Source organism: Scyliorhinus torazame, chromosome 7 (assembly GCF_047496885.1).
Source record: "Scyliorhinus torazame isolate Kashiwa2021f chromosome 7, sScyTor2.1, whole genome shotgun sequence".
Taxonomy (NCBI): domain Eukaryota; kingdom Metazoa; phylum Chordata; class Chondrichthyes; order Carcharhiniformes; family Scyliorhinidae; genus Scyliorhinus; species Scyliorhinus torazame.
The window spans coordinates 97953766-97972126 of NC_092713.1; the positions used below are offsets into that span (position 1 = coordinate 97953766).

The following is an 18361-nucleotide window of genomic DNA, read 5'->3' on the forward strand; positions in this document are numbered from 1 at the left end:
TAATGTTAAATTTCATTTGACATTAAGAGAAGCTTGTGGTCTTTTCCTATCTAGAAAGTGCTATATGAATGCAGGTTTACATAGAACATACAGTGCAGAAGGAGGCCATTCGGCCCATTGAGTCTGCACCGACCCACTTAAGCCCTCACTTCCACCCTATCCCTGTAACCCAATAACCCATCCTAACCTTTTTGGTCACTAAGGGCAATTGCTGGAGTTGCTGTTGAAATTAACAGAACAAAAATAACAATTCTTTGTAACTTGATTTTTTTACTTTAAAACGATTCCAATTTGTGACACTTTGTTTTTAATTACTGGGTATGACCTATTACAACATTGTTATCTCTAGAATTAGATATTTTGAATCGATAGCTGATGTTATTATGGACCTGAAAGTGATGAATCGTGTTTTGGGCTGTGGCAAGAGATGCTTACCAATGCTGTTTTATTATCAGATTACCAGAGTCACATGGGAAATATTATCCTCCAAGAGCAGCCAGTCCTTTCCTTAAAATTAAGAATTTGAACACAGATATCGACCCAGAATTTTTAACCAGTGTGAGATCCGGACAGGAGGAGGGCATGAATTTAGGCCTTCAGCCTCTGTGATGATTCGCCACCACTTCCTGACCCTGAGCAGCTTGGAGAACTGGGATTTTCAGTTGTCAATGACGTAGCCCACTTTGGGCTGGACCAGGTCTATGGCAGTGTGGTGGTCTCAGGTCCTAAAGTCAGGGGAGGAAAATAGATCACATGAGGGGTTCCCCACCGCCTCTCCCAACCACTTCCCACCACTGATCCATAAAGCCTAATGTGCCACACATCAGGTCGCTTGATGTTCTGCGGAGGAGTTGTCCCTTCATGATCACAGCAAGATATCTGCAGCCACTTTTAAATTTTAAAAATGACCTCTTCTTCAGACCGCTGCTCCATGGAGTCCTCTCTCTTACATCACAATTCTGCAGCTCCCACCTTGTCTGGTGGGGTTGCTGATATATCAGTACTGGAGGGTCTTCCACTGCCCCCCCCCCCCCTCCCCCAATACCCTTCCCCCTCAGCCCACAACCCACTCCCTGCCATTATTAGCCTGGCCCTTTAAAAATTGCAGTGGATGTATTTGGAACTCACTCTGCAAGGTCAGGACCCAGAACTGAACCAGCACTCACGTCCCTGATCCAGAATTGAAAACCCCAGCTACGGAAACCCATTAAGCTTCTCTCTCTCTGCCTCAGAGCACTTGGGCTGGTGAATTCCATACTTCAAATTACCCAGTTCCAAAGAAATGGATCTTTATGATCATTAATTTTTTAAAAATTTTAAATATGTTTATTCAAGGTTTTCAATAAATTTTACAACACTCCAAAAAAGGAAAGAAAATATACATAAGAAAAATAAAAAGGGGGGGGGGTTTCCATCCCCTCCAACAACTTAAACCACTAAACATTAAACTATCTAACAAACTAAGAACAAAAATGGGGCAAATGCCCCTTACAATAATAAAAACAAGCCAAACCCCCCCTCCCCCCTGGGTTGCTGCTGCTCTTGACCTCCACCTAACGTTCCGCGAGAAAGTCTAGGAACGGTTGCCACCACCTGGAGAACCCCTGCACAGACCCTCGCAAGGCAAACTTTATCCTCTCCAACTTGATGAACCCTGCCATGTCATTAATCCAAGCCTCCACGCTTGGGGGTTTCGCATCCCTCCACATTAGTAGGATCCTCCTCCGGGCTACCAAGGACGCAAAGGCCAGAACTCCGGCCTCTTTCGGCGCCTGTACCCCTGGCTCATCTGATACCCCGAATATTGCTATCCCCCCCAGCTCGGTTTTACCCGAGTGTCCAAGACTTTGGACATAGCCTTTGCGAAGCCCCTCCAGAACCCCTATAGCGCTGGGCACGCCCAGAACATATGGGCGTGATTTGCTGGGCTCCGTGAGCACCGCACGTATCTGTCCTCCACCCCAAAAAACTTGCACATCCTCGCCCCTGTCATATGTGCTCTGTGAACCACTTTGAACTGGATCAGGCTAAGTCTGGCGCAAGACGAGGAGGAGTTAACCTTGCCCAGGGCCTCTGCCCACAAGCCCTCATCCAGTTCCTCGCCCAGCTCATCCTCCCACTTGCCCTTCAGCTCCTCCACCGAGGCTTCCTCCGCCTCCTGCAACTCCTGATAGATCACCGAGACCTTGCCCTCTCCCACCCATACACCCGAGGTCGCCCTGTCCTGAATCCTCCGCGCGGGAAGCAACGGAAATTCCCTTACCTGCCTTCTCACAAACGCCTTCACCTGCATGTACCTAAAAGATTTCCGGGGGTAACCCAAATTTCTCCTCCAGCACCCCCATGCTAGCAAAAGCCCCTTCGATAAATAGGTCCCCCATCCTTTTAATTCCCGCCCGATGCCAGCTTAGGAATCCGCCATCTATCCTGCCCGATGCAAACCTATGATTATTCCGTATTGGGGACCAAATTGAGGCCCCCAACTCACCCCTGTGCCGTCTCCAGTGCCCCAGATCCTCAGTGTCGCCGCCACCACTGGGCTCGTGGTGTACCGTGTTGGCGGTTGCGGCAAAGGTGCCGTCACCAGCGCTAGTGTCCACACATGACGCCGCCTCTAATCTTTTCCACGCCACCCCCTCTCCCTCCATTGCCCATTTCCGAATCATTGCCACATTGGCTTCCCAGTAATAACTACACAGCCTCTTGACCCTTGGGGTCTTACTTTCCCTACAAAACCCCATAATGCCCCTGCTTACTCGCTTAAAAAAGGCCTTGGGGATGAGGATGGGCATCCCCTGGAACACAAACAGGAACCTAGGGAGGACTGTCATCTTAACGGACTGCACCCCTGCCCGCCAGGGAGAGTGGCAACACATCCCATCTCCTAATGTCTTACTCCATCTGGTCTACCAACCGTGCCAGATTAAGCTTATGCAGGGCCCCCCACCTCCTGGCCACCTGGAAACCCCAATATCGGAAACTCCTCTCCACCCTCTTAAGCGGCAGCTCCTCCAGCCCCCTTTCTTGGCCCCTCGCATGCACCACAAAGGGCTCACTCTTTCCCACGTTAAACTTGTAGCCTGAGAAGTCCCCAAACTCCCTTAGGATCCGCATGACCTCTACCATCCCCTCCACTGGATCCGCGATGTACAAAATCAGGTCATCAGCATACAACGAGACCCGATGGTCCTCCCCTCCCTGGACCAACCCCCTCCAGTTTCTAGATTCCCTCAACGCCATGGCCAGCGGCTCAATTGTCAAAGCAAACAACAGAGGGGACAGGGGGCACCCCTATCTCGTCCCACGGTACAACCTAAAATATTCTGATCTCCGCCCGTTCGGAAATACGCTCGCCACCGGGGCCTGGTATAACAATTTGACCCACCCTTTGAACCCCTCCCCAAACCTGCCAAGCACTTCCCATAGGTACTCCCACTCTACCCGATCAAAGGCCTTCTCCGCGTCCATTGGCGCCACCACTTCTGCCTCCCCACCCTCCGAGGGCATCATAATCACATTCAGGAGCCTCCGCACATTTGCATTTAGTTGCCTGCCCTTCACGAACCCCGTCTGGTCCTCGTGTATCACTCCCGGGACACAATCCTCAATCCTTGTGGCTAGGACCTTTGGCAGCAACTTGGCATCTACATTAAGGAGCGAGATCGGCCTATATGAGCCACACTGCAGCGGGTCCTTGTCCCGCTTAAGGATCAGCAAGATCAGCACCCGAGACATTGTCGGGGGGAGAATCACTTCCTCCCTCACCTCGTTGAAGGTTCTCATCAGCAGCGGACCCAGCAGATCCACAAACTTCCTGTAAAATTCAACCGGGAACCCATCAGGCCCCGGGGCCTTGCACGCCTGCATGCTCCCCAATCCCGTAACCAGCTCCTCTATCCCAATCAGGGCCCCCAGGTCTTCCACTTGCCCCTCCTCCACTCTCGGGAATCTCAATTGGTCCAGGAACCGCCGCATCCCTTCCCCCCCCCTTCGGGGGTTCTGACTTATACAGGCTCCCAGAGAAATCCCTGAATAACTCATTTATTTTAGCCGAACCCCGCACTGTGTTCCCCCCTCTCTCCCTGATTCCTCCAATTTCCCTCACCGCCTCCCTCTTGAGTAGCTGATGCGCCAGCATCCGGCTCGCCTTTTCCCCATATTCATATACTGCCCCCTGCACCTTCCTCCACTGGGTCTCAGCTTTCCCCGTGGTCAACAAATCAAATTCCGTTTGGAGGCTCCGTCGCTCCTTCAGCAGCCCCTCTTCAGAGAAATCCGCATACCTCCTATCCACCCTTAATATCTCCCCCACCAACCTCTCCCTCTCCGTCCTCTCTCTCTTCTCCCTGTGAGCCCTAATTGAGATTAACTCTTCCCTAACCACCGCTTTCAGAGCCTCCCAAAGCACACCAACTGGTACTTCGTCATTATCATTGGCCTCTATGTATCTCTGAATGCACACCCGGACCCGCCCACAAACCTCCTCATCTGCCAACAGTCCCACGTCCAAGCGCCACAGTGAGCTCTGGTCCCTCTCCTCCTCCAACTCCACCCAGTGCGGGGTGTGGTCCGAAATCGCTATGGCCGAATATTCTGTTCCCTCCACTCTTGGAATCAGTGCCCTGCTCACCACAAAGAAGTCTATCCGTGAATAGGCCTTATGCACGTAGGAGAAAAAAGAGAACTCTCTGGCCGCCGGCCTAGCAAACCTCCACGGATCCACTCCCCCCATCTGATCCATAGACCTCGAGAACCTTGGCCGCAGCTGGACCTGGATTGGTCCAGTGCCGGGTCCAGTACCATATTAAAGTCCCCCCCCCCCCCCCCCCCCCCATTATCAGGCTCCCCGACTCCAGATCCGGGATCCAGCTCAGCATGCGCTTCATGAACCCTGCATCGTCCCAATTTGGGGCATACACATTCACCAGCACCACCCGGGTCCCCTGCAGCCTACCACTCACCATCACATATCGACCCCCATTATCAGCCACAATGTTCAGCGCCTCGAACGACACCCGCTTACTCACCAGGATTGCAACCCCTCTATTCTTCGCATCCAGCCCCGAATCAAAGACCTGCCCCACCCATCCCTTTCTCAGCCTGATCTGATCCACCACTTTCAAGCGCGTCTGCTGCAACATAGCAACGTCTGCCTTCAGTCCCTTTAAGAGCGTGAACACCCGGGATCATTAATCTTTTTAACATTCCCCTATTTAATAATTTTCCAAATGACTCAACTGATCTGAGCTCTGTTCTGGGAAGAATTTTATAATCGATTTTATGCAATGCAGACCCTGCAATTTCTTATACTTGTTTGAATTAACAGCCGAGGCGCTCAACAAATAGAAGTAAATTCCTAACTTTCAAAATGGATAATTCCATTCTTCATGCTCTGGATGGCGCTAGAGCTGGAGATTGAAATTTGTTAACGGTGCTGCTTTAAACTGTCATACCCATTTCAAACAAACAATCATATGTTGCAACAGTGCCATCTATAGCTAAGTCGTATAACAATTTCAAACACATTTCTCTTGTTAGTATTCATAGAATTGCAACATTCACATAGTTGTGGGCAGCTTTCTCAAAGATCAGTGTCGAGCAATAAAGTCATAGAGGTCTACAGCACAGAAAGGCCCTTCGGCCCGACGGGTCTGCGCTGGTCAAAAACAACCACCTCAATATTCCTATCCCATTTTCCAGCTCTTGGCCCATAGCCTTGCATGCCTTGACATTCCAAGTGCACATCTAAATACTTTTTAAATGCTATGAGGGTCCCTGCCTGCACCACCCTTTTAGGCAGTGAGATACAAACTCCCACCACTCTCTGGGTGAAAAAGCTTTTCCTCACATCCCCTTTAAACCTCCTGCCACTTACCGTTTTGCCATTGACCCGAGTATCTGATTCACAATTTAATTAGACAGAATCAACATGATTTAATGAAAAGAAGTTTGCGTTTGACAAATCTACTCAAGAGTTCCTTTTTTGAGGGTGTAACTATCACGATAGAGAAGAGAAATCAGTGGATGTAGTATATTTGTATTTTCAAAAGGCATGTAAAAAGGTGTAACCAAGATTAGGGCTCACAGGATTGTGGGCGATACATCATTAATTAACAGACAGGAAACAGTTGGAATAAGAGTGCCATTTTCGGGAGAGCAGGTCGTAACGAGTGGAGTGCTGTAAGGGTGAGTGTTTGGATATCGGCTATTTACAGTCTATGTCAATGACTTAGAAGGGGGGGGGGGGGGGGGGGGTATCTGAGTGTACTATATCCAACTTTGCTGATGATACAGAGCTAAGTAGGAAAGTAAGCTGAAAGGAAGATGCAAAGATTCTCCAAAGGGATATCGACCAGATAAGCTTTTAATAACCAGCACAGAAAGACAGCTTGTAGGTGCAGTAGGAATTAGGACATTGTACAAAACTAGTTCTATAACAGAGAGAGATTTTTGTACAACTAAAGTAAAAGAATAGAGATTTTGCAACCAAGGTCCTTCTTAGGAAAGTTGATTTTTGGGCATCAGTTTGTTTGTGCTAATATCAAACCAAGCACAGTTCAAGTGAACAGATGTGCAACATCAATTTCTGTTTCTTTCTTCCCTTTAATGTGAGTCATCATTCCAGAAAGAGACAATTATTTTAGTGCTACAGCATTAATTTTGGATAATTTACTAAAAGCTAGTGGACAGGTACAAAGTTATTTTAAAGGCTGATGGGATATTTGCCTGTATCTCAAGAGGACTACAATATGAAAAGGTGGAAAGTATGTCACAGTTGTAGAGAACTTCGGTTAGAACAAAGAACAGTACAGCACAGGAACAGGCCCTTCAGCTCTCCAAGCTTATGCTGATCACGTGTCCTATCTAGACCAACTGCCTGTATCCTTCCATGCCCCATTGGTTCATGTGTCTATCTAGATAAGTCTTAAAGGTCGCTTACGTATCTGCCTCAACCACCTCACTTGGCAGTGCATTCCAGGCCACCACCACCCACTGTGTAAAAAACTTCCCCCGAACATCTCCACTGAATCTATCCCCCCATCACCTTAAACTTGTGCCCCTATCGACACGCTTCATAATTTTATAAACTTCTATCAGGTCGCCCCTCAGTCTCCGTCTCTCGAGGGAGAGCAATTCCAGTTTATTCAATCTCTCCTCATAGCTAATACCCTCCATACCAGGCAACACGCTGGTAAACCTTTTCTGTACTCTCTCCAAAGCCTCCACATCCTTCTGGTAGTGTGGTGACCATAATTGGACACAGTATTCCAAATGTGGCCTAACCAACATTCCATATAACTGTAACATAATTTGCGAACTTTTATACTCGATGCCCTGTCCGATGAAGGCAAGCATGCCATATGCTTTCTTTACCACCATTTCCACCTGTGCTGCCACTTTTAAGGATCTGTGGACCAGCACCCTCAAATCTCTCTATGTGTCTATGCTCCTGCCATTTATTTTATAGCTCCCACCTGAATTGGATCTACCAAAATGCATCACTTCGCATTTGTCCAGGTTAAATTCCATCTGTCATTTCTCCACCCAATTTTGTAGCCGATCTATACCCTGCTGTATTCTCTGCCAATCTTCATCACTATCGGCAACTCCAGCAATTTTAGTATCATCCGCAAACTTAATAATCAGACCAGCTACATTTTCTTCCATGTCATTTATATATATTACATATTGCAGAGGTCCCAGTACTGATCCCTGTTCAACACTACTAGTTACAGACCTCCATCTGGAAAAACACCCTTCCACTGCTACCCTCTGTCTTCTATGGCCAAGCCAGTTCTGAATCTATCTCGCTAGTTCATCCCTGACCCCGTGTGATTTAATCTTTTGCACCAAACTGTCATGAGGAACTTTGTTAAATGCTTTACTAAAGTCCATGTAGACAACATCCACAGTCCTTCCCTCGTCAATCATTTTTGTCACCTCCTCAAAAAACTCAATTAAATTAGTGAGACATGACCTTCCACGTACAAAATCATGCTGTCTGTTGCTAATAAGAGCATTCACTTCCAAATGTGCATAGATCCTATCCTAGGGAATCCAACATTTTCACTATCACTGACGTCAAGCTCAAGGCCTATAATAATCCGGGTTATCCTTGCTACCCATATTAAATAACGGGACAACATTGGCTATCCTCCAATCCTCTGGGACCTCACCTGTGGCCAATGAGGAAACAAATATTTCTGTTAGGAGGCCCAGCGATTGCAGCTCCTGCTCCCCCAGTAATCTGGGAAAAATGCCATCTGGCCCTGGGGATTTGTCTACCTCAATGTTTTTTAACACACCTAACACTTCCTCCTTCATAATAATGACTTGTTCTAAAGTGTTTACATATCCCTCTGAGACACTACCAATAACGTGTCCTTCTCATTTGTGAATACTGATGCAAAGTACTCATTAAGGATCTCACCTATTTCCTCTAGTTCTACGCATAATTTCCCCCCCCTTTGTTCTTGAGTGGACCAACTCTTTCTCTAGCTACCCTCTTGTTCCTAATATATGTATAAAGTGCCTTGGGAGTCTCCTTAATCCTGTCTGCCAAGGACATTTTGTGACCCTTTTTGTCCTCCTAACTCCCTGTTTGAGCTCTTTTCTACTTTCCCTGTATTCTTCAAGTGCTTCATCTGTTTTTAGTTGCCTAGACCTCATGTATGCATTCTTTTTCTTTTTGATGAGACCCGTAATTTCCCTGGTCATACACGGTTCCTGAATCCTGCCTTTCCTGACTTTCCTGTGTTAGACAGAATTTAGAGTACTGGGTTCAGCTCTGGAACCTCAAGAAGTATCTATTATATACTGTATATATTAATATGCAGGTCAGCCACAATCAAATTGAATGTTTGAAAATGGGGCTGATTGCTGTGCATGTTCCTATGGTGGTTGAGTCTCTGCAGTGAAGTTGTGACAAATTTAGTCTGTTTCCATACAGGATAATCACACAATAAAACATACAAATCAGAACTCCTTTAGCTTTAATTGTCTCCACCACCAAATGATTAGGAAATGAGTATGCACAGTCTTTAATTTACACCCCACAAATACAAGTGATTAAACCTCCACCTCAGTGTGCACACATGCCTCATCGCAAGATTTTCTTCACCATGAATGTTCATTTAGTGAAAATGTCCATCGCACAAGATGTAAAAATTAGCAAACTTACCACTTTGCTGTCAGTTTCACAGTTTAGAAATTTCCCAACAGCACACTTAAAACAGATGTGTATCAAACCTAATGCAATATGTTATAAAATTTAGATATCTAGGTTAAATACCAAGCCCACAATGCAGGACTTGAGAATTGAAATTAACTCAAGAGAAATTGTGGTAAATGAAGAAATGGTGACACCAACCTTATAGAATGAAACAGGCAATGCAGGTGGTCGTCAGCAATTCAAAAGACTTGTGGGTAATTCACATTACCAAACCGAATTGCTGGGAGCTATATCGGTCTAGGATGGTTTTCTTTGGGGATAGTGTAGGAATGATTTTGAATAGGTCCACTAATGCCCCATAGGGTACATTTTGTGTAGCATAACCAGATTTATTTCCACAATTTGGAAGATTAAAGGACTTTAAAGGCAAGAGAAGCTCAGCTCCAAAACAGGACACTCTCAATAATGTGTGACAATTTGTAAGCAGACAATGGCCACATTTTCCAGATACACAACAGCCTCCTTTGCATTCATTATGAAAGACAGGAAACTCACCCATTACGAGCCAGAAATGCAAAGTTTCCTTTGCTAATGTAAATAGTGTGCCCATTGCAGGCTTGATGCCCTCAATACAAGACTGGTATCCCGTAAGGCACCAGCTGCACTCAGCGAATCTAAGTCTGCATGTGCTCTTCGAGGAGATCCTTGAAAGGATCTATGTATACTACAACCGACATTGTAAGCTTTTAAAATATACTGCCTGAACATGGGGCCAAAACCAACTTAAACGAACATGGGCTACTGACAGACACAGATTTCAATGCTCTCAACCATCACTGATCACCACGGCAGCCAACACCACCAGCTCAATGGTCTTGGATTTCCCAATACTCAACAGCTGCCATTGTTCCCCATGGACATAATACGATCCAGGTAGCCTCTGATTCACCTGATTATCGCCACTCCACATACCTCACACCTCACTCCCACCCCACACCTAATAAAAAAACTGATCACCCAATTACCCTGTTCCCAATGACCCGACACCCAATTAAATTTGATCACCCAATTATTTTGCTAAGTATTTGTCTTGTCTCCTTGTCTCCAGTAGCTGGAAAATCTAAAATAAATTTACTGTTCAATCCAAATCTGTGCTTACTCATGGCAGTTTTATATTTTGGGTTTATAGCCCTCAAGATTGAGCTTGAGAGTATTAATTTATATAGGACCTTTGCAGCCAACAGAGATTAGAAACCTTAATCTCAGTCACTATTATCTAGGTTCACGTCCAAGCAGTGAAAAAAAAAGGTGCACTATCTAATTATGCCATTCATTTCCCCAACATGGTGTAATTTCCTTGAAAACCATTTTTTTCTATTTTGTATTGCACAATATAATAGATTCTCATTTCTATTTCAATAGGTTCGGAATGGAACTTGCTAGTCCTTTTATAAAATCTGGTATCAGGACAATTACAATTAGAATCCATGGTTAATGCACATCTGTTGCCATTACTTGCACTTAGATTGAATCATCAGTGACGTTTGTACATTTAATATTGAAGGCAATCATTTATCCAACCTGTACTTTTCAATGTGCTTCACTAGCAAGTTAAGTTTTTAAAAAAGTATTTTAAAAATCATAATGCATGCCAAGAATACTAGATTCTTACTTTGTTCTGTATTGTAATATGCAGGGCACTGCATATCAGCTTCTTTCCACAGGCAACAACTGAAGCCATCTTGGCTGTGCAATCCTTTCGGGCTGGTATTATTTGAACACAGTGTGTTTGCATTTCTCACATGCTCGTGAAGCGAAGAGTGGCGAGTATTTGAATTCCTACTTGGCTGTAGCTGCCAGCTTCTGCCTTTTATGACAGCTGCTTGCTTGTGCCGTGCGCACAACATTGTAAAATTCCATGGAGGAATCTCGAAGGTTGTTACTGGGTCATATCCAAAAATTGAAACAGAAACTCCTGCAAGTAAAGAAAAGAAAAGTCAGGGTAAAGGGGTTTTAATTACCAACTGTGCTTCACACAAGATACATTTCAAAATATAAAACAAGTCTCTTGTTTCTTTAACAATTTTATTAATACTATTATTTCAAAGAAATAACAGAGATAAAAAAAATAGACCTGTTATGTTATATACATGTACTTCAGAAAGCATTGGAACCCTCCTCCTGCCATCTTGCCTGATCTCTGATCTATGCTGCATTAACTCTTTGAAGGCAAACCTATAGTTGGAGTGCTATGTTTGAGTGCAATAATCCAGGTCATAAAGGGGAGGAGGCACTGGGGCTCCTACACCTGATCACATTTAGCTCCTGGTTAAAAGTGTACATGTGTGGGTGAAGGCAGAATCAAGCTCAGCTGTGTTGTCCTTTACTGCCAAACAACCTGTAAATTTACACATGAAGAATGTTCTTGAGTGAACTAATGTGAAGACTGCAAGTGTGGCCTCAGGACTCGGCATGAATCATTGTCTTCGGGAAAAGAGGAGGAAAACATGAATTAGTATTGTGAGGAATAAAGTAATTCTAATGGGTGTAGACCTCGTGGTCATGTGATGACGTGGCTACAAAAGAGATCACACGTCGGGAGCATGGGAGTTATCCCCGGGAGAACGGGCAGAGTACAAGCATGAACTAGCTGCTGAGCTGGTGAATAAACTATTCTTTGTTATAAGTCCTTGTTGTCTGTAATTCGGGAGCCCAACCTATTTACAATAGGAGTTTAGCTTCTCAGCTGCAGCATGATTCTAGTTATTCGTAAACAATCAAATGATTTTTGGAAAGCATTAGTGTGCATTATATAACCTATTATTATAATCACAGGTATGTGCGTCTACTCCGAAAGCACAATTATGACCCCACAGTGCCATCGGAGCAGTTGTGGCTGCAGAACTCTGGGGAAAAAAGGAATCTTAAAAGACACAAGCCACTAAAAAGCAGGAACATTGAGGAAATGGCACTTTAAATACAAACTCATGAATTGGAAGGCATCAGATATTGTGTCTGAATTATTTGGGCAAAGTTCGGAACTGTGCTTCCTTGGTCAAGGAATGAGTGAACCAGAGAAATGGGATGTAAAGATCAAAATCACATTGGGCAATGAAGAACTGTACTGGATCAAGCTGTCAGGAATGATGGCTGAGGATCAGCAGGACCCTAGCACGGTATGCAAACGCCTGGAAGATCAACTCAAAGTGTAAGGTTAATTTCCAGATCCATAGGATAGAGCTGATGGAACACTGGCAAGGTGAATCCATCAACCAGTTTGGGGCAAAGTGTCCAAATAAAGCCCAGGTGTGTGACGTTTTAATTATTGAATCATCAAAATGGATTTTGACTCCAAAACAGGTCTTTCAAAAAGATGTTGTAGGGAAGAAAGGGTGCAGCATCAATGTATTACTTAACCGTGGAAGGAAATTTGAAGCCACTGTAGCTGGGCACCAACAATTAAAATCATTGGGGGGTGGCTTTGGCTACCAAGGTTCAGAAGTATACCAGCCAAACCTTGTGGTAAACGCTGCCTAACTCACCTAATTTCACATCTATCCAGTGTACCAGGATCTGTGTAAAGATTATGGCATGTGTGGACATTGGACAAGGCAATTCAGGAGGGCAAGGTCAGAATGTGCATCTAAAAATGATTATATGCTACGCATGGAGGAAAACATTGTAAGGCAGAGTGAAACGTACGGCACTACACTGCAGACTCCCAAGAAGATACATCAGGTTAGCAAGGAAACAAAGCATGAAGAGAACCTGAACAAGAACCATGTTCAGGTGCCAGTTGAACAAGTGTTCCATATTGTCAATGTCGATCAACATGTTGATGCTATTACACAAACTGTGGCATTCACCATGATTGGGAATGCATGGCCGCAAATCAGTGGTAGGCATTCACTCAAGGTGGAACTCGTCATAGGAACATGTACCAATACCTTTCTCTCCTTAAGTTGAACGTCATGTATTTAGAGAAATGGGGATCTATGATACAATCCATTATGGCTAGGCTGACTGCCTACAATGGCTCACCAATCAAGTACATTGGGAAGATAACCTTGCAATGCAGCTATGGGAAGTTGGAATGGATACCACAAATTATTTATATTCTCAATACATTTGGCCAAAATATAACAGGACTTCTAGTATACTGAGATTTGTGGTTCGTCACAATGTCAATCCACCTAACCTGCACAGCCTTGGACTGTGGGAGGAAACCTGAGCACCCGGAGGAAACCCACGCAGACACGGGGAGAACGTGCAAACTCCGCACAGTCAGTAATCCAAGCCGGGAATCGAACCTGGGATCCTGGAGCTGTGAAACAACTGTGCTAATCACTGTGCTACCGTGCGATCACTTGATGATGATCACTTAAAAAAACAATCTCAGAATTTGCTCAGACCAGAGATGGTTCAACTTAGTCCTCAAGCGATGTCCCCAAAAGAATCCAACCTTTGAAGAGCTGAACCCTAAGTTTACTGATGCTTACTTTGAACCGCAATATCATTGCTTATTGCAAAAATGTTTCTGATTCATGACTTGTGTTATTAACTTTGGAAAAGAAGGAAGGTTTTATGGCATCACTTTAAGAGACTATTGGTGGGATTTACTGACCAACCTGGCGCATGTCTTTTGTGGCAGTGGCGGCCCACCAGTGGGATTTTCTGGTCCCGCCATTATCAACGGGAACAGTCGGTAATTCTGCTCTATAAGTGGTGCGATGAACGGTTACTGCCTTATCATCATGTAAGGTGATGTCCCCTTTAAGACCGGGCTTGGAACCCTGGGGACTCTGCCTCTGGCTCCGCCCATCTGTGAGCCATATATAAAGGGCTGCCTCATGGCTGTGTAGTAGTCAGCAATTGTCTCAGCTCTAGCATAGTTCTTAGTCTAATAAAGCCTTCTTTACAGTTTAATCTCTAAGCTTCGTTATTGAGGGTACCTCAATTTATTAGACTAAACTAGATTCAGGATGGACGCAGGCCTAAAACCAGAGAAGCTCAATCTGGAAGCACGAACACCGGAGGCGAAGGAAATTTCTAAATACTGGCTGCGGTGCTTCGAGGCCTACCTGGACTCCGCAGAGACTCCCATCCTGGGGCCACGCAAGCTGCGTCTACTCCACGCCCGGGTGAGTCACAGAATCTCTGCCACGCTCGAAAAGGCGACGACTTATGATGAGGCGGTCGAGTTACTCCGCAAGCGGTTTGTCAAACCCATCAATGAGGTGCACGCCCGGCATCTGCTCTCTACCTGCCGGCAGCGATCGGGGGAATCGCTAGATGAGTTTGTTGAGAAACTCACCGCGCTTGCCAGGGACTGTGACCATCAGGATGTGACAGGGGAAGTCCATATGAACCTGCACATCAAACACGCTTTCGTGTCCGGCATCCGCTCGACCTACATCCGGCAGCGGCTGCTCGAAAACGGGACAAATTACCTCCAGGACACGCTAACGCTCGCCTCCTCGCTGGAGGTGGCTCGACATAACTTGGGTACGTACCCCGCGGACTCTGCGAGCCCCCCCCCCGGACTTCCTCCGACTCAGACGTATTGCAGGCCTGCGCCACTCGGTGACCCGCTCACCATGGGGGCACACCGTGCTACTTCTGCGGATAGGGCCAGCACCCACGCCCACGCTGCCCAGCCCGCTCTGCGATCTGCAGCAACTGCGGGAAGAAAGGGCACTTTGCGAGGGTCTGCCTGGCTAGACCCAGGGGCTAGAAAAACAAAGAACAGCCGGCCCGAAAATCAGGCTCTCAGGCCCGCAGGCCTCGCAATGCTGCTGCGCACCGACCCGACACGCCCCCTACTGACGTGTCATCAGCCTCGTGCGAATCATGGGAGTGGCCATCTTGTCGGCGGCCACCTTCTCGACCCGACACGTGCAACCGATGGCGGCGGCCATTTTACGAGTCCGACTCGGCTGAGGACTCCGACTACCCGCTAGTGGGTGCGATCACCCTCGACCAAACTCGGCCAAAACACCTGCAGAACCCCATGATGCAGGTCCAGGTCAACGGGCGCGACACTGCATGCCTCTTCAACTCCGGGAGCACGGAGAGCTTTATCCACCCTGAAACGGTAAGGCGCTGCTCCTTGCGCACCCATCCCCCATCCCAAACCATAGCCCTCGCATCTTGGTCCCACTCGGTGAAAATCAAGGGGTAATGTATTGCGGATCTCTCGATCCAGGGCGCCAAATACACCCGTTTCAAATTTTATATCCTCCCTCACCTCTGTACCCCCCTGCTGCTTGGACTGGATTTCCAGTGCTGCCACCGAAGCCTGACACTGAAGTTCTGCGGACCATTGCCCCCACTCACGGTATGCTCCCTTGCGACACTGCAAGTTGCACCCCCCCTCGCTATTCGCGAACCTCACTCCCGACTGTAAGCCCGTCGCCACCAGGAGCCGGTGCTACAGTGCCCAAGATATGGCTTTTATCAAGTCAGAGGTCATGGGCGAAATTCTCCTACCCACCCCGCCACATTTCTGCCCCGATCGGCCGGCGGGAGTCTCCGTAACACCGGCCGGTCAATGGGGTTTCCCATTGTGGGGCAGCCCCACGCCGTCGGGAAACCCCCGGGCGCCGGCAAAACGGAGACTCCCGCCAGCGGAGAATGACGCCCCTAGTGTTTACTGGGAGAGGGGGTCATCGAGGCTAGCAACAGCCCTTGGAGAGCACAAGTGGTGGTAGTCCGGTCCGGGGAGAAGAAACGGATGGTCGTGGATTATAGCCAGACCATAAACCGATTCACGCAGCTTGATGCATACCCCCTTCCTCGCATAGCAGAAATGGTAAATCGGATCGCCCAATACCGAGTCTTTTCCACGGTCGAACTCAAATCCGCCTACCACCAGCACCCCATCCGACCAAAAGACCGCCCCTATACTGCCTTCGAAGCAGCCGGCCGGCTCTTCCACTTCCTCAGGGTCCCTTCGGTGTCACAAATGGGGTCTCGTCTTTCAAAGGGCGATGGACCAAATGGTGGACCAGTAAGGTTTGCGGGCTACATACCCGTACTTGGACAATGTCACCATCTGCGGCCATGACCAGCAGGACCATGACGCTAACCTCAAAAAGTTCCTCCAGAACGCCCAAGCCCTTAACCTGACCTATAACGAGGGCAAATGCGTTTTCCACACCACCCGGCTGGCCATCCTCGGCTATGTCGTGGAAGACGGGGTCCTAGGTCCCGACCCCGACCGCATGCGCTCCCTTAAGGAACTCCCTCTCCCCCGCAGCCTCAAGGCCCTCAAACAGTGCTTGGGGCTTTTCTCCTATTACGTCCAGTGGGTCCCCAAGTATGCGGACAAAGCCCGCCCACTCCTAAACACCACCATTTTTCCCCTCTCGGCTGAGGCTCAATTGGCCTTCAACCACATCAAGACCGACATCATCAAGGCCGCTATGCACGCGGTAGATGAAACCATCCCTTTCCAGGTAGAGAGCGATGCATCAGACATCGCCCTGGCTGCTACCCTCAATCAGGAAGGCAGACCAGTAGCGTTCTTCTCCCGAACTCTCACCACCTCCGAGGTTCGACACTCTGCAGTCGAAAAGGAGGCACAAGCCATTGTGGAGGCTGTGCGGCGCTGGAGACACTACCTCGCCGGTAGGAGGTTTACCCTCGTCACCGACCAACGGTCAGTCGCCTATATGTTCGATAACACGCAACGGGGCAAAATAAAAAACGATAAAATTTTGAGGTGGAGGATCAAACTCTCCACCTACTCGTACGATATTAAGTATCGTCCAGAGGAGCTCAACGAGCCCCCAGATGCCCTGTCCCGCGGCACATGTGCCAACGCGCAGGAGGACCGCCTGCAAGCCATCCACAATGACCTCTGCCCCCGGGGGTTACCCGGCTCGTCCATTTTATCAAGTCCCGCAACCTACCTTACTCAACCAAGGAGGTCAAGGCCATGGTCAGGGCCTGCCAAGTTTGTGTGGAGTGCAAACCGCACTTCTATCGGCCAGACAAGGTTCGGCTCGTGAAGGCCTCGGGTCCCTTTGAGCAACTGAGTGTGGACTTCAAGGGGCCCCTCCCGTCCACCAATCGTTATGCCTATTTCCTCACCGTGATCGATGAGTTCTCCCGTTTCCCATTCGCCATTCCCTGCCCCGACCTGACCGCAGCCACTGTGATTAAGGCACTGCACAGCATCTTCACCCTGTTCGGTTTCCCCGCTTATATCCACAGCGACCGGGGTACATCGTTTATGAGCGATGAACTGCGTCAGTATCTGCTCAGCAAAAGCATCGCCTCGAGCAGAACGACCAGTTATAACCCGCGGGGGAAACGGGCAGGTTGAGAGGGAGTACGCGACAGTGTGGAAGGCTGTCCTTCTGGCCCTGCAATCGAGAGGTTTCCCAACCACCCGCTGGCAGGAAGTCCTACCCGATGCCCTACACTCCATTAGGTCACTCCTCTGCACGGCCACGAATGAGACCCCTCACAACCGATTGTTTGTCTTCCCCAGGAAGTCTACCTCCGGGGTCTCGCTTCCACCTTTGCTGATGGCTCCGGGACCTGTTCTTCTCCGGAGGCACGCGAGGAGCCATAAAACGGACCCCCTGGTCGAAAGGGTCCGACTGCTCCACGCCAACCCCAGTTACGCCTACATTGAGACCCCGACGGCAGGCAAGAGACGGTTTCCCTCCGGGATCTGGCACCCGCTGGATCCCCCACCACAGACGCCCCTTCCCGCATCGCTCCCCTGCAGGACCCGGCTCCCCCTACAACACACCCCCTTCCGGCCCTAGGTTGGTGAGCACGTACCGCGCGCCCCCCCTTTACACACCCCGTCGGCGCCGGCACCGCTACCCCCGGCTCTGCCTAGTCCCCCTGCCCCGACCCGGACCGATGCTCCATCCGCTGTGCTCCTGGATGTGCCCTCAACCGGGACGTCCGTGCCCGCCACACCACCGCCCGAACTGAGGAGGTCGCTGAGGACGATCCGGCCACCGAGACGGATGGACCTATGATGGCACTTCACCCCCGCCGGACTCTTTTTAAACAGGGGGTGAATGTGATGAACGGTTACTGCCTTATCATCATGTAAGGTGATGTCCCCTTTAAGACCGGGCTTGGAACCCTGGGGACTCTGCCTCTGGCTCCGCCCCTCTGTGAGCCATATATAAAGGGCTGCCTCGGGCTGTGTAGCAGTCAGCA

At 48.3% G+C, this 18361-nt stretch overlaps 1 protein-coding gene across 1 annotated transcript in view; it reads right to left on the reverse strand.

The window, feature by feature from the left end:
- The window catches only part of lepr (leptin receptor), a 194054-nt gene that overhangs the window by 146488 nt on the left and 29205 nt on the right, over window positions 1–18361 (reverse strand). Inside the window, exon 4 of the mRNA XM_072511112.1 lies at window positions 10845–11147. Coding sequence (XP_072367213.1) covers window positions 10845–11147 — 303 coding nt within the window. The remainder of the gene's footprint in view (window positions 1–10844; window positions 11148–18361) is intronic.